At 38.5% G+C, this 24820-nt stretch overlaps 1 protein-coding gene across 1 annotated transcript in view; it reads left to right on the top strand.

Moving 5' to 3' along the window:
* The window catches only part of DCHS2 (dachsous cadherin-related 2), a 198875-nt gene that overhangs the window by 161139 nt on the left and 12916 nt on the right, over nt 1-24820 (top strand). The window contains exons 10-17 of the mRNA XM_075287847.1: nt 1679-1918; nt 7939-8073; nt 9546-9755; nt 11973-12830; nt 13875-13985; nt 17368-17579; nt 19588-19739; nt 24227-24357. Of these exons, the coding sequence (XP_075143948.1) occupies nt 1679-1918; nt 7939-8073; nt 9546-9755; nt 11973-12830; nt 13875-13985; nt 17368-17579; nt 19588-19739; nt 24227-24357 (2049 nt within the window). The remainder of the gene's footprint in view (nt 1-1678; nt 1919-7938; nt 8074-9545; nt 9756-11972; nt 12831-13874; nt 13986-17367; nt 17580-19587; nt 19740-24226; nt 24358-24820) is intronic.

Genomic DNA, 24820 nt, shown 5'->3' with positions numbered 1-24820 from the left:
TTAGAGAATATAATCTTTATATGCAAATTATTTTTATATATCATTTAATAATAAAATGTAATTAACAAAGGTGCCAGAATATCCTGCTGTCAGCACAAGTCACGTTTCGTGAAACACGTATTTCTGACTGCTGCTCCATAAAGGAAAGTGTTTCCCGTGTGAGTACATGACTAGTGCTGTGTGTCTGAAGGAGGCAGACTGACTGGCTCATTCCAGAAGCAAGATCTGTCCCCTTCTTTGTCATGTGTCATAGACCCAAAATGAGAAGAACCAGTTGGCCAGACCATTCATGTACACAGCACTGGTCGTATGCCCAGATAAGAACCACTCGAGTGTCACACATAAGCTGGAAGTGGCAGTTCCAGGACATAGGACTGGGACTGACAGTGGGAGATCAGAACATTATTGTCAATTCAGGTTTATTAGTAAATGTTATATTGATCTATGTTTAACACATACAAAAATATGTTTTCATAACTGGACAACCCCTTTAACTTTCACTTAGGCAAGATTTAGACCGAGCTATAGTATGGAGGCCCATAAAGTATAAAAGGTTGTTCAGAGTTATAAGAGCCTGGCTGCCTTCTTCCAAAAACCCCACCATATTTATTCACCCTTTGTATGCAGTACTGAAGCTCATCTTCATCTACTTCATACAATACTCAATTCTCAGGACAAACTCAAAGTTGGAAATTTTATCTTCCAATATTACATTCAAGTTAGGCTTGGCTTAACTATGCTTTTCTTGTTTTCCAATATACTAGAAAGGCTAACTGAGATGAATAGTATTGGTAAAACAGTCTTAGAATAATGGTAGGTTTTACATCTCTTCCAAAACTAAAACCCAATGGCACACAGAGGCAGATTTACTAATACCGTCAAAAAGTTAGGCTGTGTAAACTTAGACCAGACAGTGTTAAACTGTGCCAAACTTATCATAGTGTCTAATGCGGTTTAAAAAACTGGTTGCATTATTAGATTTTGGGCTAACTTTATACCAGACAAATTTTGGAGCACAGTATTACAATTCGTGTTTGACCCAAATTGTTCAGTTTCGTTAAACAAAAAAAAAATTGGTAATTTTTTTAGGACTAGCTAAACTGGCCTTCGCAATACGCATTGTAGTAATTTATTATACTCCTGGGTCACTTCAGATCCCAGAACATAATAGGTGAAGATCCAGTAGAGGTGAAGAAAAAACATTTATACTCCCGCACCTTTCTCCTTGTGGCCTCTGGCACTGTCTTAATGATGTCATGTACCCAGGGTCACCGCAGAGGGCTGTGATTGGGCATGATACATATGGTGCAATGCATGTGCGAAATCTGGTGCATTTTGTTTAGTAAATATCTCCTGCAGAGTTTAGAAGATTGTTTTGGCGCTTTCTAATAGTGAATGGGGAGGGTTTCCAGCTTATGTTTTCCCATAATCCATGTCCAACATGTCAAATTCAGTAATTTTATTGAACATTAATGTACACACAATATATTGACTAAATTCCAAAAAATCTGGTTATGTTCCAACGGACAAAAGGGAACAAATATTGGGTCACTAAACAGTAGAAATTTGCGGATTTGCGATATATAAATATATATATATATATATATATATATATATATATATATATATATATGTATATATAATGTGATATTTACCTTTCTTAATCTTAACTCTCCAGGATGGCTCAGCTTATCCGCTACAGTTGACCGTGAGATCCAGGAACAATATACTTTAACCATCTTGGCCACAGATCATGGAAATCCAGCTCTCTATGCAACGCAGATTCTTACCGTCACGGTTACTGATGTAAATGACGTGTTACCGACATTTAAGCAAGTCTTGTATGAAACTGCAATTCCCGAAAACCTAGAGCCTGGACAGCACGTGATGAAGGTTGAAGCAGAGGACAATGATTCAGGTGCCTGATTTTTCTCATGTGTCCAATAAATGGGATTACAGTTTTGGCTTATTCTTACGGTATTCCCGCAATTTATATAATCTGGTTTGACCTATTTCCCAAAATCTAGGGCAATGTGTAAGTAAAATAGAAAAAGCAACACACTCCTATAGCTGCAGTGCATACTAGGATATGTTGTGTTGGACATTTATCCATTACAGTATGTTGGCTTAATGGAAAAATAAAGCTCACTTGGTGAATATTAGCCAGATTGTCTAATATATCATGCTGTGTTAGATGTGGTAATTCACCATACATCACACATTGCTTATGTCCCTGGACTGTGATAGAAAACTACAATAAAACAAGACATCTTATTTCTTTTTGAGGGCCTGTGTGGCAGCTCAGCTGATTTTATATTCATTCTAGCATCCTAAGGAACATTTGCCTTTTAAGACCAAAATAATGTAATGCTTTTTTTTTATAATCTGTCTTTATAATGGTCTGAACTCAACTTTTATGATACATAATAGAGATGAGCGAGTACTGTTCGGATCAGCCGATACGAACAGCACGTACGCATTGAAATGAATGGACATAGCCGGCACGCGGGGGGTTAAGCGGCCGGCCGGCGTCAAAGCGGAAATACCGGGTGCTTCCATTCAGTTCAATACATGTGTGCTGTTCGGATCGGCTGATCCGAACAGTACTCGCTCATCTCTAATACATAACTGTATATCCATTGCTTCTTTCTATATTTCCATAGAGTAACATGAAGCCGCCTGGAGTCACCAGTAGGGGGAATTTAGTAAAAAAATAAAAGCAAATATATATATATATATTGTGGGGAGTCGCTCAAGTAGATGCTCGGTAGCAGTGCAGGAAACAGGGACACAGACTGGGTTGCACACAAGTTCAGGCTTTATTCACTTGTAGTGCATACACTGACTTTTCAAAGGCACAAAATAACCAAAATAAAACCCTTCTCGGCTGAGAACTAACTTAAACATAAGGAAACTGTTCCCTGACTATACAGGAGACTGGCTACCAGTTTCCCACCTTGGCAACAACAACGGGTGGCACAGTACCTGCTCTGTAGATTCAGTTTGGACAGGTCAGCTCTGTCAGTGTGGTGCCGCACTTCCCAGTCCTCACACACAGACTAATATAAGGCCTTGATTACCCAGCTGACCTCCCTGGGGTGGATCTTACCAAACACCCTTTAGGTGCCTGGCTGGGACATACCTGTCTTCCCAGACCACACGCTTCACTCTCACACTATATATATATATATATATATATATATATATATATATATATATATGTTCATATATTCATTTTCATAAAGGTTATGGTTTTAAGGGAACCTATCAGCTATTTTAGAGACACTTCAACCAACAGCATGCTATTATGTAGCCTGGGTTTATGGTCACAAACCTGTCAATATGGAAGTCACCCTTGCCCACAATCTTTATGAAATGAATATATGTTTTGGATGGATGACACTTGGAGTCTGGGCATGTGCACTAAAGCAATGTGTTCCCATAGTCTTATTTTATGGGACAGATAAGCCCAGAACATGCTCAGATTCATAGGGCACAATGTGCAAGCACTAATGTTTTAAAGGGCTCTATCACTGAGAAAAGTCATTTATAACTAATCACATGCTTGCATAGGCTTTAGAAAGTCTATTCCACACCTACCTTTTGTATGTAGATTGCCTCAGTGGTTTGTGAATAAGTCCGTTTTTATTCATATGCTAATGAGCCTTCAGCCAGCACAGGAAGTTATCAGCAGCCTCCTCTCTCCTATTATCTCCTATGTGTGTGAGGCAAACAGGAAGCTGAGTCATCATCAGCAGCAGCAGCAGTCTCCCATAGGAAACAACAGGGAGAGGTGTGCACGATGTATCGTGCAACAGTCTAAGGGCTCGTTCACACCTGCGTCCAAGGTTTCCATTTCCTGCATAAAACAGAGCAGGAGACGGAAACCTGCAGGAGTCTTTCTCACCCATTCATTTGAATGGGTGAGAAAGATGTCCGGCCGTGAGCGGCGGTGAGCATTTTATGCTCTCCGCCGCGAAACCGGGTTTTTTAATCCGGACACAGAGTCGGACATGCAGTAGTCTGTGTCCGGATTTTAAAAAAAACTGTTTCGCGGCGGAGAGCATAAAACGCTCACCGCCGCTCATGGCCGGACCCGGTCTGTGCTTTCCGTCTTCTGGCATGCAGAAGATGGAAAGCACAGAACGGAAGGCTGAATGCAGGTGTGAACCTAGCGTAATTAGCATATGAATAAAAACGGACTTATTCAGAAACCACTGAGGCAATCTACATACTAAAGGTAAGTGTGGAATAGCATTTCTAAAGCCTATGCAAAGATGTGATTAGTTAAAAATGACTTTTCCTAGTGATAGAGCCCCTTTAAAGTGGACTCCTGGACTTGTCTCCCCATAAGATATACATGACATTTTTTAAGTTAAGGAGTGGGTCTGATATTGTGTACCCCAGACTTCTGTTCTAGACCAAAAATCCAACATGTTCACAGTGGGAGCTGTAGGAAACCATCAGACATTATTATTCAACTGTTTCCAATACATTCATGGTAGGACAACCCTTCAAACTAGTGACGCATGTTACTAAAAACCAAAATGATGTTCATAACTGAAAAATCACCTCTGTATTATCCTAAATTTTATTCAGTTATGTATTTTATTCAGAAAATTATTGAACAGAATACATTCATAATTATGTAATAACACATTCTCTGCCATTTTCCTGTATAAAAAGCCAATTTTGCCACTTAGACATCTGGGAAAGATGAGTAATAACCATTGCTGTGCTGTATTGATAGCCCTACTTGCTTTCCTAGAAATAAAAATATAACCACGATTCTGAATACATTTGGTTTGGAGTACATGGTGGCTTCTGTATACATAAGTGGACCTGACAGACCCTACCAACTTACAATGGTATCAAGACCTTATACTAATGTTATATCTCCATTGTTCTTGTCCATCAGAGGAGAAGCAGACCACTAAAATAATGATAATATCTAGAGCCTGCATGGACCCAATGTAATGGGGTCCATCCCTTTCAAATATGACAATGGACAAGTCCAGCAAAGATTCTGGTACAGATGTCAACGTAGCCTTACTCATTTAACCCCTTCCCGATGTCCGCCATACTAGTACGGCAGATGCCAGGTGTTTAACTATGGTGGCCGCTCTGAGCCGGGCGGCCTCCATAGCTGCCCGGTGTCTGCTGTTTTATGATGTCAGTCAGGAAGGGGGAGGGGCCATATCAAAAGTTCGCCACGGGGCCCTGCCACTGATCGTGGACATTAATCCCTCTGGGCCACAGTCAAAGTTGACCAAGGCGCCATTTTCCCAACAATCGCAAGCACCTGGAACAAGCTCCGGGGCCTGCGCCCCATTTCTATGACAGCTGGGAGCCTTGTGAAGGCTATCCAGCCTGTCATGCTGTATTCTCTATTGAAGGCTACTCTATGTAGCCTGCAATAGAAATGCTGTATTTTTGCAATACACTACAATGCATTAGCATTGTAATACATTACATTAGGGATCAGACCCCCTGAGGTTCAAGACCCTTAGGGGGTTTAATAAATGCCGGAAAAAAAAGGAAAAAAAAAATAATAAAAATAAAAAGTATTAAAAATTTAAATCACCCCCTTTCCCTAGAACACATATAAAAGTACTTAAATACTGTGAAACACGTACACATTAGGTATCCCTGTATCCGAAAACGCTCAGTCTACAAATCTATAAAAATATTTTTCCCGTACGGTAAACACCGTAGTGGAAAAAAAAGTCAAAAGTGCCAAGCCGCCATTTTTTCACTGTTTTGCTTCTGATAGAAATTTGAATAAAAAATGATCAAAGCAATACCAATTCCCCAAAATGGTAGAACTAAAAACTACAAAAAAAGCCGCCATATACATCCCCGTACACGGAAGTATAAAAAAGGTACGGGTGTCACAATATGCCAACTTTTAGAAAAAAAAAATTGGCACAGTTTTGAGTTTTTGTTAAGGGGTTAAAATGTAAATAAAACCATATAAGGGTGCATTCACACTGAGTAAACGCTAGCTTATTCTGAACTTAAAACACGTTCAGAATAAGCGGCGTCTAAAGCAGCTCCATTCATTTCTATGGGAGCCGGGATACGAGCGCTCCCCATAGAAATGAATGGGCTGCTTCTTTCACTCCGTGCAGTCCCATTGAAGTGAATGGGGAGTGCCGGCGTGTACGCTCCGGCATGAGCAGAGCTTGCCGTATACGCCGGCACTCCCCATTCACTTCAATGGGACTGCACGGAGTGAAAGAAGCAGCCCATTCATTTCTATGGGGAGCGCTCGTATCCCCGCTCCCATAGAAATGAATGGAGCTGCTTTAGACGCCGCTTATTCTGAACGTGTTTTACGTTCAGAATAAGCTAGCGTTTACTCAGTGTGAATGCACCCTAAATTTGGTATCCTTGGAATTGTACCGAAACATAGAATACAGGTGACATGTCATTTTGGCTGCATAGTCAATGCCGTAAAACTTAAGCCCTTAGGAAAGTCTCAGAAATGCACTTTTTCTTCAAATCCCACCCATTCTGAATTTTTTTCCAGCTTCCCAGAATAATTATTGGTATTATTATAAAGAAAAATTTGTCCTGCAAACATTAAGACCTCATATGGCTCTGAGAGCGGAAAAATAAAAAAGTTATGGGCGGTGGGAAGGGGTTAAAAGTTCAGCCAATGTCATTTTGATATGAAAAAAAAAATCACAGCATTTCCCGCTCACCCTTCTTCTGACTGTAACTACACTGTACTGAATTGGTAAATATTGTCCCTAATAAAAGTAAGGGTAGGTCCCCATGCAGAATATTTTGCTATGTTTTCACAGGATATTTTACATCACAAGGGGTAAAAACTGGTAGAAATTTGCAACAGAAAATTACACACCCTGTGGATGAAATTTTATAACATCTCATATACATGTCTGGTACTGTAATCCACTGCAGAGTTTACCTGTGCAAATTCACAGGTAAAATCTGCAGCATTTTCATAGACTTGCACTATTTGGTAACAATGACTGTGGTAGAACAGAGTGCGGTGAGCTTACTATATCTAGCCACTGTGTGGCACTGTTGCACAGTCTTACATTGCTCTAAACTCATTTTCTGGAATTACCTTGTAATGTAACCAACAATCTATAAAATAGTAACCTCACTGCAATAATTCTAGTGCTTCACATTTCAGAAGGTATCGGCACCTAGAGGTTGGTTAACATAGCTAGCAGCATAGATTATACTTTTTGATCCACTATTTGCATTACTGTGCACACTACAAATGCTAGTATACAGTGAAATGTGCAGGGGTATAGCTATAGGTGATGCACAGGTAACAATTGCTACTGGGTCTTGGAACCAAAGGGGTCTAAAGGACTGTCTACAACATAAGAAGGGACCAGCATTACAGATAGCACATGGTAAAAGGTGGGGTCTCATTACATCTTTTATATTACAGACTAGGCTTCACATTATTCCTCTGTAAATATGTATTTTTTACGCATTTTACCTTTCTGAGTGTATGCTGGATGCTTGTATGTATATAGAGCTCATATATAGCACATAGGTAGACCGCTGGAATGTATTGAGTCTTGCAACAATCTCTCCATCAGGGGTACTTATAATATGGACTCACCATTTATTTAAGTTTATGCCTAGTATATTCCTAAACTGAGTTGGTATCATTGTAACCAAGAATCATAGTCAGTGACTAGTATTATATTTGTAAAATAACCACAAAAAGATAACGCCAAGCTCCATGTATTTTGCCCTGCTGTTAAATTTGGAAAGGGGAGGCCATATAGGTATGGCGGAGGATGGCAGTATTATTACTTAAGAGGCTAAGCTCACTGGAGGATCTTGATGGAGGCCTCTTCTTAAACCAAGAGCCCACTTCAGCACCAAACATAAGTCAGATTTGATCTTTGGGATTGTAAAAGTCACGTTTGTGTTTTATTTTTTTAGGAGTCAATGCTGCGCTTACATATCACATCCTGCCAGGCCCAGCACATGCGTATTTCAGGATAAATCCTAATACTGGAGAGCTGATCACAGCGGCAGCTTTTGACAGAGAGAAGCAAGATCGCTTTGTTATTAAGGGTAAGTTGTACATTGACCACAAGTATATCCTGTACTAGACATGTGACAGCGCGAAAGTAATTGTTCAGCCATATAATTATAATGAAGATAGATTACTGAAGAGTGAACCATACATGTGTCCATGCATAGTGCACCCAATGACTGTACACCAACCGCAGTCCAAGAACTGTCCATAAGCTATAGACAGCACATACAGTATCTATAGATTCAACACATTGGAAACCATTCTAGCAGAACTTATAGCAGATCACACCCAGGCATTGCAAAGGTTTACTCAACAACAGAAAATCACTAGGAAATGCCACCAATGTTCAACTTTTGGCGATCCAGCTGATGTGACAGTGAAATGCTTTGGCTCCCATAACTGTCACTCTTTCTGTTTTGGAATCCATACGATAAGGAATAATCGCTCGGGTCTCACCACTAGACACCCACTGATCACTAACTAGAACAGGGATCCCAAGTCCCCTGTGTGAATGGAGCCATTCTGCACATGTGTGACTGCTACTCTTACTACTATAGGACTGACTAAAAGAACTGAGCACAATGTTCTGTCAGATGAAGGGAATGGAGGACTTAAAGGGGTCGGCCACCTTCAGACCAATATTAAGAGACAAATGTTATTTTTTTGTACAATAAAAAGATATACAATTTCCCAATATACTTTCTGTATCAATTCCTCACGGTTTTCTAGATCTCTGCTTGTTGTCATTCATTCTGTTACTTCTAGTGGATAAAACTCTGACCATGGTCATGTGACTTACAGTCCATGGTCATGTGATGAGTACACAGGTGCACAGCTGATTACCAGGCAGATGTCTGATTACTGTGCTGTGACTATAACGAGCGACACCTGTGTGCTCATCACATGACCATGGACCGTAAATCACATGACCATGGTCAGAGTTTTATCCTCTAGAAGTAACAGAATGAATGACAGCAAGCAGAGATCTAGAAAACCATGAGGAATTGATACAGAAAGTATATTAGAAAATTGTACAACTTTTTATTATACAAACCATAACATTTGTCTATCAATATTGGTCTGAAAGTGGACAACCCCTTTAAGGACCCCAGTTTTCAAGCTCGAAGGAGGTCTCAGCTGTAGAAACCCCAGCTATTAAACACTTCTCATCATGCTGATAGGTGATAAGCATTATTCATAGAATATCTCCTATGTCAGGGTAATAAAAAAAATCCTTATTTCTGAGATTCTGTCAGTCTCCAGGTGACAACTTATATGACTCCCACTTGGATAGTCACCCAGCTTTACTAGTCTCCTGAATTGCAGGTCTGCATAATTATTCTGTATTTATTCTGTATAACATTCCGCCTATTAGCATCTCAGTTAAAGTAGCCTGAAGCCTGGACTATGATCATTATCAGATTATGGGTATATATCATTATAGGTATAAAGTCATTAGTAATTCGCTACATTTGCTCTGTGTTTACCATCATTTCTTTATCACTAGTACTGGTGACGGATGGCGGGTCCCCGTCTTTGTCCAGCTCAGCGACCATTGTGTGTATTGTACTGGATGAGAACGATAATGCTCCTGAGCTCTTACTTCCTGAGGCTGAGATCCGTGTCCCAGAAAACCAAGATCTGGGAATAATTCACAAAGTGTTGGCCGTAGACAAGGATGCTGGCAACAATGGCAGAGTCCAATTCCAAATAATTGGTAATTAATGATGCTTGCTAAACTGTCTGAACAGATGTTTAAATCAGCATTGCTTTCAGGTTTTTACTAGCGCTGAGCTGTTTATTGTATGTCAGACATCTCAGGAACTTTCTACACTTGAAATTTCTTCTTTTTTGTTTTTTTCTTACATTACATAGCACGTAATTTAGTATCTTGTTTATTCTTATTTTTACTTTCTCTGTGTGTTTTTTTATCTACCAGTTCCAGCCTACCCATAATGTTCTATGATAATGACAATGAGTAGATCTGATGTGATTTATTTAGACATAGAAGTTGCCTTATCCTATTCGGAAATATTTTTGGCTGAACAATGATGCATAGTTTGACCAGTGCATCACTTGGGAAGCGAACGCATATGCACATCAAATATATTCATGTATTCAGGAGGATTTATTCATGGAGCAAGGAGCATGCAAAACTGATAGAATAATAGTATACAGATAGTAACATAATGGAAGAACAGTCACACATTTTATGTCAAAATCCAGCTGCGAAAACTAACTTTTTGCACTGGGAAATAAATCTCCTGCGTTCTTTACACTTAATTCTAGTAAACTGTAGCCGGTAATACAGAGAACAGCACACCCCATAGTATGCTTAGATCAACAATGGAAATGAAATACTTCAATATATGGATATAATACAAACATATTTCAATTATATGGTTTTATCAATTTAGGCTCTTCTAAGCAACCATGGAAATGCTCCATGATTGTATATTATATATTTTATACATTGTGTACCTTTGATCTTGGGCTCTACATGGATTGTGTCATGCTTTGCCTAAATGTGTTTACTTACATATATCTATATAACTGTGACTATAGTGTAGGGTCATAGGAGACATGGATATATGTACATTATATACCCCAACATTGCCCTGCTATGATTCTAGGTAGTGACTCATGAACCTCACAACATCCCATTCCTGAGGTCTGAGTAAGTCAATGTAAGTCAGGGGTAATAGACATTTTAGCAGCTCCTTTAGAATGGGTTTGTATTGGGTAGTTTTGAGAGCATGCACAAAAATTTCTGCAACTCTGATTTAGATGAATGGAGCTGATTTACAGTTGCAGATGTTTCTGCAACAAAATATGCCATTTGTCAAGGCATCCTATAGGGGTTTTCACACAGTCAATATTTATTTCATATCTACATATATGATTACTGGGGGCTCCCAAAGTGTTCGGCTGTCTCCATCAGGCCCATAGACTTTAGGTGCATCTGCAGTGTGCAAGGTCAGTGTCTATGTCTACCACCTTATTGTGGTCATGTGATGAGGAGGAATGGGCATTCTAGTTATCTATGTCAAAGCAGTGGGGTCTCCAGTGTTTAGACATTTATTTGCTATTCTGTAGATGGGTGATACATGTCAATAATGGGACCACCTCTTTAATTCTGTGACTTTCCCTTTAGCAATGTATCTGTGCCCATTACTGGCAATATACATGCTCCAAACCAAACTTATCATCAAGTCTTTTTTAACGTCCTATCTCTTTATACATACCTTCATATATACATAATTAATAATCGACATATCCAAAGTGCACCAAAAGCTCCTATGTACCACTGTGCACATGGCAAATAAATCTGACTTAACTTTGAAGTCTCTCTAAGTGTCCATATAGGCAAGTGTAAAAGCAAACGCTGTCACCCCTACAGCTGTAGTACCTGAGATCTAAGCACAGGAACAGAATTTTTAGAGGATGTGATTTACAAACCTAGGTCACTCCCATTGCTCAGTTCAATAAGCCCTGGGTGTTCGAACAGTCTCCCTAAGAAGTCTTTACTTCTTAACTATGAACTTATTGGAAGATTCTATAGATTAGATGATATATTCCAGTTGTAGCGTTGAAGCTTTATAATTGTTTGTTTGTAGCAATGAGCTGCTCTAAAATAGCCACATTAAGATATATATATTATAAGGTGTGTCCAATTTACAAAAGGCTTCACATCTGGAGAAGTCATTTGTCAGTAATGGATAAGGCATTCTGTATTTACTGTCAGTACCACCCACTGACTTAAATGAAATACAGGTTTTAGGGCAATCACATGCCAGAGACACTTAAACACTCGCTGTACAAGCAGAAATGCCTCATGTTATTGGACTTAACATATTTTTATGGTGTTGCCATGATATATATTTCCACTGTTTCTCAGTGTCGGTTTTTGTTTTATGTCTCTTTCCTTTTAAAGGTGGAAACACGGGCGAATATTTTGCCATCAATAACACATCAGGCGAGCTTTGGACCACCCGTAGCCTAGATAGAGAGGATGTCAGCAGTTTTACCATTATGGTGGAATGTCATGACCTGGGCAGCCCCAAGAAAAGTACCACAGCCAAACTGCATATTAAAGTCTTGGATGAAAATGATAATCCACCTACATTTCCTAAGAGCCAGTACCGCACATCTGTTAGAGAGGATCTTGCTATTGGATCAATGGTTCTTAGCCTCCATGCCTTTGATGCAGATGAAGGCTTAAATGGTGAAGTAACATACTTCTTGTCTGATAGTACCCAGGGTGTTTTCACTATAAACCATACAACTGGAAACATTGTAACTGCAAAGGCTTTGGACCGAGAATCAAAACATCAATATGCGTTCCGAATCGTGGCTCGTGACAGTAGTATATACGGTCCTCTTACTTCTACTGTCAAAGTTTTAATTCACATTGAAGATGTCAATGATAACATCCCATTATTCTCAGAAGATCTGGTTCAAGTTCATGTTCCCCACCAATCTTCAGTGAATGCAACAATTGTTACTGTCCATGCAAGCGACCCAGATCAATGCTTAAATGGAACAGTCGTGTACACACTAGTGGAAAGTGATCCACTCTTCTTTATCACCCAAGATACAGGGGAGATCAAACTTCAGCAACCGATCTCTCATACCTTTAGGAGCACAGTTCTCAAAGTGAAGGCCTCAGATCTTGGTATTCCAGTGAGGTCATCAACAGGTCTTGTGACCATTAATCTCGAAGGACAGGAGAAAGATATTTATTTTGTACAGAATCTTTATGAAGCTACCCTATTGGAGAATAGCAAAGCAGGTCAGTATACATAATGTCATTATAGTAGTGAACCTATTCCTAAATGTCATGAATAACAACTATATTTAGCATAGAATTACATGTAATATATATATATATATATATATATATATATATGTATATATATATATATATATATATATATATATATATATATATATCGTTTCTTCCAAAATTGTGTGCAAGTGTGGTCACAACAAATATTTTGTTAATTGACAAAAATATACTATTAATTAACAAAATTAAGTTCATTAATGAAAAAAAGAGTCTTAATTAAATCAATATTTGGTGTGACCACCACGTAGGCTAAGGCCCCAACATAGTGAGCCAAAGCAAAAAAGTACTGTGGGAGAATACACAGTGACGCATCACAGTTTTTCCCGCAACACTTTTCACAGACAGTCTGCAGAGGTTTCCTCTGCTGACTTTCTGCTTCTATTATACCTATTGTGGAGTTTCCATAGGAACAATTGACATGCTGCGATTTCCAAAACTATGATGGTGCTGGAAATCGTAAAGTGTCCTCTCTTCATATTTTTCACAAAGGTGTGGATGGGATTCGCTAGAATTTACGTTTTATGCCTCGTGGGGTTCTGACCTGACTCACAAGTTTTGAAGGAACATCTTGGAGAACTAACCAGAGATCTTCTTGAGTATATAGGCTTGCTCAAACCCTTTTTCTTTGTATCATCACATTCAGGACTCCTCTTCAATGTATTGTAGATAAGAACATATGCTGTTCTTTCAGGGCATATATAAGTAACTGTAGTTATGGCTTTCTGATGATCAACACCACTATTTTTTTTGCTGACAGTGCCTTTGAGACCTTATTTCATTTCTTCTATGGGCATCCATGACGTTCCAAAACAACATTCTTGTTTTTAATACAATATCATTGCTATATGTTTAGATATATTTTACTTGTATTTTAACACTGTTTACTATAATTAGATTTTCTACTGTTTTATAAAAGTTCTTATATTCGTATTTTTCCTGGAATCAATTCTCTTTTTAATATTTTTTTTTGTTTCTTCTTCTAAACAGGGACAGCAGTGGTGACTGTAGAAGCCAAATACTTTACACCATCTGAACAATCCATATCCTATAGAATTATCAGTGAAGACAAAGATACATTTATACTTAATTCTAAAACAGGTAACTCTTGTATAATATGTGCAGTATGTATTTAGTATACCTTATGAGAAATAATGTTGAAGTTCCCACCATATTAATGTGGATATACTTATCAGCAGACATGACGTCATCAATTGGTAAATTGCTTCAATAGGTAGTGGGAACAATTGGAAAGAGTGTGCTGCATGTGTAGCTGACATGTAATCCCCAAACTACTCACTGATATTCATATTCATGTAATAAAATGGTTTCATGTTTGTTTATTATCTAAAGTGCTTTTATACTATTTTACCATCTTTTTATTAAATAAAGCCGTCTATGCCTGTAATCCAAGAAGTTTTATTATGTGAACCTTCAGGCTAAGGCCCCAAATTGTGTAAAAAAAAAATGCTTTTTTTGTTGCAGTTTTTTGAGCTAAGGCCAGGAATGGTTAAAAGAGGAATGGGAAAATATAGGAAGCTCTTCTTCTCTCTTATGTTCAATACACTCCTGGCTTTGGCTAAAAAACCTGCAATAAAATCTGCTACAAACAGGCAGCTTTTCCACAACATGGGGCCCTAGTCTGAGCTCTTTCCACAGCATGAAAAACACAGCATTTCCGCAACGTGGGGCCTCATCCTAAGGTTAAGGCCCCACATTGTGGAAACGCAGCTTTTTTTGTTGCAGATTTTGTTGCGGTTTTTGAGCCAAAGTCAGGAGTGGATTGAGCAGAAGGGAGAAGTATAAGAAATTTTTATGTAGTTCCCATTCCTTTCGTAGCCACTTTTGGCTTTGGCTCAAAAAAACGCAACAAAATCTTCAACAAAAAAAGCTGCATTTCCACAACGTGGGGCCTCAGCCTCAAGGAGTTTTAGGCTAAGGCCCCACATTGCGGAAACACAGCTTTTTTTGTTGCAGCTTTTGCTGCGGTTTTTTGAGCCAAAGCCAGGAGTGGATTGAGCAGAAGGGAGATGTATGAGAGTTTCCTATATATTTCCCATTCCTTTTGTATCCATACTTGGCTTTGTCTCAAAAAAATGCAACAAAATCTGCAACAAAAAAAGCTGCATTTCTGCAACGTGGGGCCTTAGCCTTACAAGGCTATAATATTGACAACCTATCTTTGGGGAGTACAGGTAGCACCGACCGGCACCGATCTGATATCAATAACCAATCCTACTATTTTCTATTTATGGGTAATGTATAGAGCTCCATTGTTACTATCACTGCTTCACTCATTTTCAATACCTAGTAAAGATTATGTACTTTCTGCTATGCTAAATTGTATTGAAAAATATCGGCAAAGCTATTTTTATTTTTCTATGTTTTGAGCAATGAACTAGCGCCGAGAGGTGATTATCCAACCATTTCTAAATAAACCATCTAGTAAAAAAATAAAGAAACATACAATATGCAGTACTATAGCGGAGATTCTAAAGAGCCTGTATAAGCAATAGCATATAGCATTAGACACAGTATATTTAATGTACGTACTAATCTGCATTTTATACTGTAAAAAATGAGAATTATAGCTTTATTTCCATTTCTTCTATTCTTATTCACTCAGTTTAGAAAGAACAGTGCCATTTATTGTTAGAATGATATAAATAGTAGTAATGGTGAATAATAGTAATAGTAACAAGACTACATGTATATTAAAGATTTAGTCCTGCCATGTATTTTTACGTGAATCTGAACTGGTAAGAGACATCCAGAAACAATTGTCATGATTCAGTATCTGAAGATTATCAGTTCTTTATTCACGAGAAGATCTTGAAGTGTGTTATTCTTTCAATAAAATCCACCAAGGCACATATACGATTGTCCCTTTGCACCAAGGCAGCACCACTGTAAACACCCAGCTTTCCCAATTCTTCTACAGTACTTGTAATTGAATCAGAACTGACAGAAATGTTGTCAGTAATTTTTACATTAATATAATTGTTATATAATATCAATAACAGTATAATAGTATACTTAGTGCAGATCAATTGTTTTGTTTGATCACTTCGAGTGACATTGAAGTAACCGGGACTTTGGCCTTCCCACCCCCTAACCCAGTGATTTTCCTGGACGTAGTACAAAGACATTTCTGGTGTCTGTTAGCAGCAGTTTTAATACCTGACGTTTCCTGGAATCAGATGGAAAACTATTGCCTCATCTGGCCATGGACATTGGATACTCTAGGTGCACAACATGCAGAACTCTGTCATCAGTTCAGTCCTGACTAGGTAAAACAAAAAAACAATTTGTCAGACTAGCTGCTATAAGTGAACCCAGCATGAGGATAGAAGCTTTAGTGAGAATATATACAGGGATAGTGCCCCCCAACTAGACCTGTCACTCGGGTGCAACATATGGACCATTTTACACTGGGCAATTGTTGGGGATAAATGGCTGCGAGAGCAATTATTCATAACATATGGTTGTTCTAGTGGTAGTTTGTTTTCCATTATGGGGAGAGCTCATCCCGAAAATCAACCATTTTTAATGCAGCATAAAAGTTGTCCCTGACTGCTGAGCCTTTAAAATGGGCCAGTGATTAGGAACAAACATTCCCTGGAACATTTGTTGCCAGATAATCTGCTTATATAAAAGGCCCTTAAAGGTACATTCACGTATAGGAAATTGCCGTGGATTTTTATGCATAATCCGCATTAAATTCCCCATTAAATCCACCTTCCATTCATTTCAATGAGTGTTAGTAGCTGATTTTTTTTTTTCTGCTAGCGAAAAAAAGGCATCCTGCATACCACTTTTCCCATTGGTGCGCAATTTGGTTCAGAATTTGGAATTTGTACCTGCCAAATAAAAGGAAAATACTGGAGCAATCTTCAGCTGGGTTCACATGGGGTTTTTTTGGACCAGATTTTGACACGGAGGCTGCCTCAGAATAAAGTACATTGCATACAGTGCACCGGTATCCAGTCGTGGCATTCCGCTCCAGATTAGGTCCAAATGAATGGGCCTAGTTAAGAGGGAGTTGTCACGCCACGGACTCAGCGTGGAATCCGCCTCAAGAAAGGGCATGCAGCTTCTTTTTTCTGCGAGCGGGAACAAACCACTCATGGAAAAAGGAACCCACTGAATTCAATTGGAGGTGTTTTTTTGAGCCGGATTTTGATGCGGATTCCGTGTCAAAATCCTGACCTAAAAAACCTGTGTGAACCCGGCATTCTGCTTCAAATTCAGCATCAGTTTTGTCAAGCAGAATCCACTTCACATTCCTGAAGCAGAAATTTTCTGTTTGGCAAATTCAGTGGCAAATTCCTACATAAGAACTTACCCTAAGGCCCTATATATTGGTACAGACACTGTATTTCGACTCTGTACAATTTAATTTATATATCTCTATAATTTATAATAGTTTTCTGATTCCTTTTACTTGATCCTATTACAATGTGTCATTGTTTTCACGTCCCAGGAGACCTCACCATACATGACCCAACGCAGCTTGATTTTGAAGCCAGAAATAGGATGAATGTGATCCTCTCTGCCGTAACCAGCCGGTCTGTGATATACTGCAGTGTGTCGGTGCTAATCCAAGATCAGAATGATAACCCACCAATGTTTGACCAGGATCATCACATTACATGGGTCTTGGAAGGTCAGGCCTATAACACGGTTGTCATCCAGGTACGGTAGTTCTACTGTATGACAGGAATACGGATTTGAACAAGTTATAAGGGATTTGTATGAATGATGATGGTTATATTTATATAACCATTTATAGATTTAGTACCTCTTATTCATGCACTAAATTATTTTTCCAAGGTCGGTAATAATTTTACAATTTACTGATTTACAGCATTCTTATTGTAGGAGCTGGTATAGGATTATAAATATTGTGGGCTTGAAACCGCACCAGAGATTTATTCAGATTTTACTGCCAGTTGATATTTTCTCTCAGAAACGGAGTTCTGGACTGGACTACTGTGGATAGTATATCTTTCAAGTATTTTCCTACCGTGTCTGGAAATGAATTATTACAGTATACTAAAAAAGAACTTGTTTTATTCTCCCGGCTTACACTGAGCTGTCAGATCAGATATTTATCATTGACTTTTATGGCAAAGGTTTGATGCTTGAGTGACTATTGCTGCAGCATGTATGACTGTGCATATGTTTGGTCATACATACAGTATACATTGTACAGTGAGGCCTAGCCTGAAGCCACATCAGTCATAGGCAGAAATAGTAATGACACAATGTAACATTATTATTGATAATACATATATATACATAGGGAATTCTATCAATAGCCACTAGGGATTTGCTATTTACTGCATTTGTCTGGTTTAAAATTTAAAAGGGATCAAGCAGAGAAATTCATAGTTTGACACCGCCTAGTCTGGTAGCTCAAACTCTATATTGTTGTATAGAATAATTGTTAAAGGGATTCTAGCATTGGAAAATAGCATTTTTCACTAGTGACACTATAATGTAACCTTTATAAAAGATATTCCAGCAATACATTTAATTTTCAGATCCAGCCGATAGATTTTGAATAAATTGTTTTTTTTCACCATATGTAAATGAGGTCCAGAGAGCACAGCCGCGTCACCGTTGATTAATGCCTCTTTTTCATTATACCCTATCTATGAGCTACTGAGCAGCATAGAGGGCCCCTTTACACGGAGTATACGCTGGCTGATTCAGAACGTGTAAACATTCCAAATCAGCGGCGTTTAAAACAGATCCCATTGCTTTTTCCAAAAGCAGCCCATTCATTTCTATGGGGAGCGCACGTATACCGGTTCCCATAGAAAGCAATGGGATCTGTTTTAAACGCCGCTGATTCGGAACGTTTACACGTTCAGAATCAGCCAGCGTATACTCTGTGTGAAGGGGCCCTAAGAGCGTACTGGGCATGTACAGTACTCTCGCTCCTTCAGAAATCAAAGATGGCGTACTGAACATGCAGAGTACGCTCAACCGCAAACCCAAAGTGGTCGAGCGTACTGTCCTTGTGCAAGATTTGGACCAAGAGCTTCAAGTGACAAAGCTGGGATGGAGAGAAAGGTGGACGGCTCTAAACTAAGGAGAGGATGGTGCATAACGTAAATGAGGCATTATTCAATGATGATACGGGCGTGCTCCCTGAAACAGGCTAACACCCCCTGTGCTCTCTGGGAGAATGATGTTTTTATTCTTCTGTCCCTATCACTTCCGGTAACCCCTGGGAAAGGAGTGTCATGGATTTTTGCTCATGATATTATACCTCATTATCAATCAGAAGCATACTTGCCATTTAACCCTTTATATGCTGCAGTCAATGCTGACCGCAGCACCTAAGTCATTAAAATCTATAAATAAAATGAGTACATTGTTTATTCTACATGATAAACACCATAAAGCTTCAGATGCCAGAAATTTGTTCATCTCTCCTCTCAACAACCAAAAGTGATAAAAACTGATCAAAAAGTCTTATGTGCACACAAAATACAAGGTATTGTAAAGCTACATTGAAATAAAATGTAAAAAGTTATGAAAGCTGCAATGCAGAGAGGGATAAAAAGTGACATTTTTATGAGCGTTTTTGCAATTTTAATGTGACTATTAGGGGGTTAAAGGACCTTTACCGCTAAAGACAATGTTCTCTCATCTGTGTAGTATATTACCTAAAGTAATATTTTCTTCACAGGTCTTTGCTAGTGATGCTGACAGTGGGCTGAATGGACAGATAGATTACACTATTGTGGATGGCAATGAAAATAAAGCATTCACCATTGACTCGCGGCGAGGTGTTATCTCTACAAACGCCATCCTGGATCGGGAGATTAAATCTTCTTACAGGTTTGTTGCTTGAGCATTGTACAACTAAGAGTAGGCTATTCCATGCATGCACTGTATAAAATTGGCCATGAGCTGTTGTTGTATTTCACCTATGACAAAGACTATTACAGATGCGATTATTGGAATTGCAGTAGGAACGGAAATGGATGTGGTTTTGGACTGCACAAGGGCCGGCATACTCTGATGATAATCAGTCATCTGAATAGGGTAATACAAAGATGACATTCCTGTTAGAGGAGTTAGTATAGTGTGTGCTGTATATCTAAAACAACGCAGATTTGTTTTTGCATATGACACAGATACTGAAGATGCTGTGCCGTGCCAGGTACTATCTTTGACTAAGGGCCCTCACTCCTTTTCTTGATATAAACTCAAATTGTTGTTTGGGTTGGAAAAAGTAGCTGGGGTTATCATAAATATGGAGTTTGAAGTGAATACCATTTTTTCAACAAAGCGATGCCAGAAAAGTGATATGAGTATTGATAAATCTCCCCTGCAGTCTTCTAATCTAAAACAGTCATAATAATATTAAAAAAAGGAATATGTATTTGTGTTTTCCGTCTCTTCCCATTGCATATATAGCCAGATAAATGTGGCTAGCCGTTCTCCCTGTTGCGACAAGCTGAACCCCTTCAGTTCCTAGGCTCCACTTCTAACATTCTTTTCACATGTTTGGAGACGAAACAAAGTTTGACAAAGTGTTTTAAAATTAAGCTTGAGTGCTGTTTAAGATTAAATTGTGTAAAAACAACCAGGAAAGCTAACAAATTCTAAAATAATACCTGTATTCCAGCAAGGGAAAACACAGACAGCCATCATACAGGGAAATGAACACTTTACAAGATGTGGAACAGTCCATTAGTCGCACTTTTACGTATTTGTCTAACATTTGTTATGCTTTGAAATATGGTTTAAATCCAAAGGTGGTATTTTAGAAATAACAAGTCATTAATTACGGGGCTGAGAAAACACTTTAGAGTGGTTTAGATTCTTCTCGCTGGCTGCTCTCCACATTCACACCACCATACAACAATAAATCATATCCACAGTCTAACAACAAAAGCATGTTACAGTCTAAAAGAATGACTTACTGTCCCGACTTTTTAAGATGAAATGATTTTATGCCAGCGGTTTCCGGGGTTTTTCTTCTTTCTTTCCTCTTGAACCTATTCCACAAACCATCAGTTATTTCCTCTTAAAGAGATTCTCCATAAAAATGTAAATATATATATATATATATATATATATATATATATATAACTAAATATAACTAAAAGGCCAATGGATATGAAATATATATGCCTTAGCACCTTATAGTGAGACTATGGTATAGTACAAAAAAGATCCAAGCCAAGTTAGTTGAGTCTTGGGCTCCTCATGATCAATCATTGGTAAGGGGAATAGAAGAAAGTGAAGAGAAGTTGTGGGAGAACTCACACTGCGGGCTTGCAAGTCTACAACATTCTTTCTTTTTAGATTATCCAAGCTGTACAATATGGATAGAGTATTAGCGTAAAAACATTGGGGCTCCCAGCAGAACCAAACTGCAGAGATATTCACCACAGCTCCACAGCCTCACCTGATACAGTGAGAACCATATTAGGAAGGGTTCACACTACCGTTGGATTCCATTTTGTAGGTGTCCGTGTAAAAAAAGAAATGGACACTTATGGCTATCAGTTACTGTCCTTTATAAGTCCATTGCCCATAGACTTCAATGTTAAAAAAACAACAGACACTTGCCATCCATTTTTTTCTAACAGATAGAAAAGTCCTACATGTAGGATTTTTTGTCCACTGGAAAAAAACGAACTATGATGTAACACAAGATAAAATCCAATTGAAATTAATGGAAATTGTAACAGATTTCAGATGGTTCCGCTAGTGTCCGTTGCGAAAATCTTGTAACGGACAATAGCTACGGACACTGCTGACAGTCACCAACTGTAGTGTGACCGCCCGTTTAGTTTGGTTATATCAGCATAACTGCACTACTGAGGTACTATAGTGAAGGAGCAATGGCACATCATTTAATGCCTTTTTGTTATACTTATCAATGAGTGTCTTCTCTGAATAGGATATCATACTTTCATTCGAAATTATGATTTCAAACCTAATTTACACCAAAAATTGCACCCACTCACCCAATCCCCACTGCCATTGAAGCCCCATTGTTTTTTAAGCTCATGTGTGGGGATTTGGTTATGGACATTAGCTGTTCCCAAGTCACTTTCCTCTCCCATGTAACAATATAATGTTAAAAAATATTTTTGGCACATTTCTAAAAATTGTAACCGTCAATTTTAGAGCGAAGGAGAAGCTTGAAATAATGTCACAAACCATTACATGCACCGCACATATAAATCATTTGGTCACTTTATTTCCTTGTATCAGTTTTCAGAACAGGGGTCAACCTGTTACACTGACTATATTTAGTTCTATATTTGCGACGTTTCTCTGAGATCTTTACAGAATCAGACCAAGCTCTACTACATATATGTGTGAGTTGTCAATAATTGAAATAATTAGAATTTTTTTTTAGTTTAGAAATTTAGAATTTTAGAAATTAGTTGACAGAATGATATTTTTATGTTTATGTCCCAATGTCTTAACTTTATCAATGGAAAACAAAACTAGTTCTCCTTTATGATTATGGCCAGGTGACTAGCTCAATTATTACAATTGCAGGCATCAATGTAGAATTGAAATACCCCGCCTAAGCTCAGGATTGGACAATGAGGCAGCACTCTGATTGGCCCTTCATCTCAGAGATCTGACTCGCTACAGTCTCAGTCAGCTGTGAGCAGTGCTGCACTGAAAAGTATGATGGATACAACCAATAATCACCATAACCAAAGACCTTAGTAAATATCTCAGTTTCCTGGATGGCTGTAAATATAACATGTAATGTGGTATATTGGGGTTAAGTGGATTTATTTGTGCAGATTTATATCAGACAGCAGTTTGCAATAATACACTTGACAGCCTGTCATATTGCAAGACTGTTTGTGGATATAATAATCTGCTTGCTTTAGTTCTCACAATTTAGATTTCATCTAAGACTTTGGCATCAAGCAGATTTATTTTCAGGGTGGGAATTAGGGAGAGAACAAGAACTAATGTTAAAACTTGCTGGCAGAAGCTATTTCAATGTTATGCCCAGTGATGGGTGAATTGAGACTGACCTTCTACCCTCAAGTGTGTCTATTGATGTTGCTTCCCAGAAAAGTCAAAAACTTTGGCAATGTTTGGTATCAGAATTCTGAATTATTTAGCTAAATAACTCGATTGGCAAAATTACATGTTTGTCTGTAACAAATGTCAGACTAAAAAAACCCAGAAAAGTCAATAAAATATAATAAAAGGGCAGGAATGTTTCCATGTGTTCCGTACCAACAGTGTATTAAATGTGGCCTGCACAGGGTACATTTCTGGTACAACTTTGGTCAACGGTGTAACTATCAAAGCAGCAAGTACAGCAAAGGGTATTAGGTCCGGCTTCTTACATTGCTCACCTTCTCTTCGATATGGCAGAGGATGATTTTCATCCATGTGCACCATTCAGAATAGCTAGTTGTGTTGTACTGCAGTTGAAGGACCCATTTGTTATATGAGCCTCAGATGTTAGGGATACTTAGCCATCCTGTTCTGCCATAGGTCCTGATGAATCCAATTGACTATAATAATGTCCATGAGGTTTCCATCATTTTACCATATAAAACAACACAGTATGGTGCAGTATTTTATTTGGCAGAACATCCAATGCAGATACAGCCTTAGTGGGTACTTAGCTACAACTGGGGTAAAAGCGGAAGTGGTGGATAGACAACAGAATGCAATGTGCCAAGGCCAAGAAAAGACTGTGATTAAAGTATTAGTACTTGGGTATATACTACAATGCAATGCTGGGTAAACCCTCCACTGTCGGTCTTGAGTTTATCCTGGATTATAGCTCCGTATAGTGCCACAGAAATAAATTTTATAATTTGTCTGCCCTGAATAATTCTTGGTTTTGGAATTTGCTGCAGTGCTACAGACTGTCATGGTTGTTCTATTCCTGTGTTGCTTTTGGCTTGCTACTTGTTAGTCCTTTGTAAGTTCCAGAATAGTCAGCAGTGGCGGTGACAAGTAGGTGTCTGACCAAAAAGTTTATGAGGGCTCAAGAGACCAGTGCTGGAAAGATTGATCAAGATGGGCATACCATAAAACTATGCACCAGTAAAAGAGCAGTCTACAGTACTGTATAGTGTATTCCAACACATATCTGAATACTGTATAGGAGTATTGTTTTTTCTTTTGAAAATGCCAAGAGGAGTAGGGAGTCTTAGAGAAAACGCTTCCTGGGAAAAGGTATGAACATTGACGCCTCTCCCTTTTGAAGGAAATAAAGGCCTACATCCATCTTGGAATATAAATGTATTTAAATCCACCCACTATTGATTGAGAATATTCTGATAATTCTCATTTTCAATTAATTGTATTTACAGGCTGGTCCTCCAAGCTGCTGATAGGGGTTCGCCCAGTCTTTCTGCCACAAGCACAGTAACAGTATTAGTTATTGATATCAATGACAATGCACCTACAATACCTCCCTTGGAAACAGCATTCATTCCTGAAGGTAAGTATGAGAATATGTGCAGTGCTAAACAAGGTTTGCAATCTCATAAAAAATTTAAAATTTTGTGGTTGTCAAATTTTATCAAATAAATGTTATTGTTTGTGTATTGAAAAACTGTACAATTTTCCAATATATGTTCTTTATCAGTTTCCTAGATCTCTGCTTGTTGTCATACATTGTTTACTTTCAGTGGATAAAAATCAGTCCATGGTCATGTGATGGACAGTCCATGGTCATGTGATGGTCAGACAGGAGTACAGCTTGTTATAGTCACAGTACAGTAATCAAAGCTCTTTGACCTGTGGGTCCATCACATGACCAGAGACTGTCCATCACATGACCAGAGACTGTCCATCACATGACCAGGGACTGTATATCACATGACCATAGACTGAATTTTTTTGCCTTTCTCTGTTCTACTTCCTTTTGTCAATTTATTTCTAATTCTTCAAGGAGGAATAAC

Source organism: Leptodactylus fuscus, chromosome 1 (assembly GCF_031893055.1).
Source record: "Leptodactylus fuscus isolate aLepFus1 chromosome 1, aLepFus1.hap2, whole genome shotgun sequence".
Lineage (NCBI taxonomy): Eukaryota > Metazoa > Chordata > Amphibia > Anura > Leptodactylidae > Leptodactylus > Leptodactylus fuscus.
This window is presented reverse-complemented; position numbering and strand designations above follow the sequence as displayed.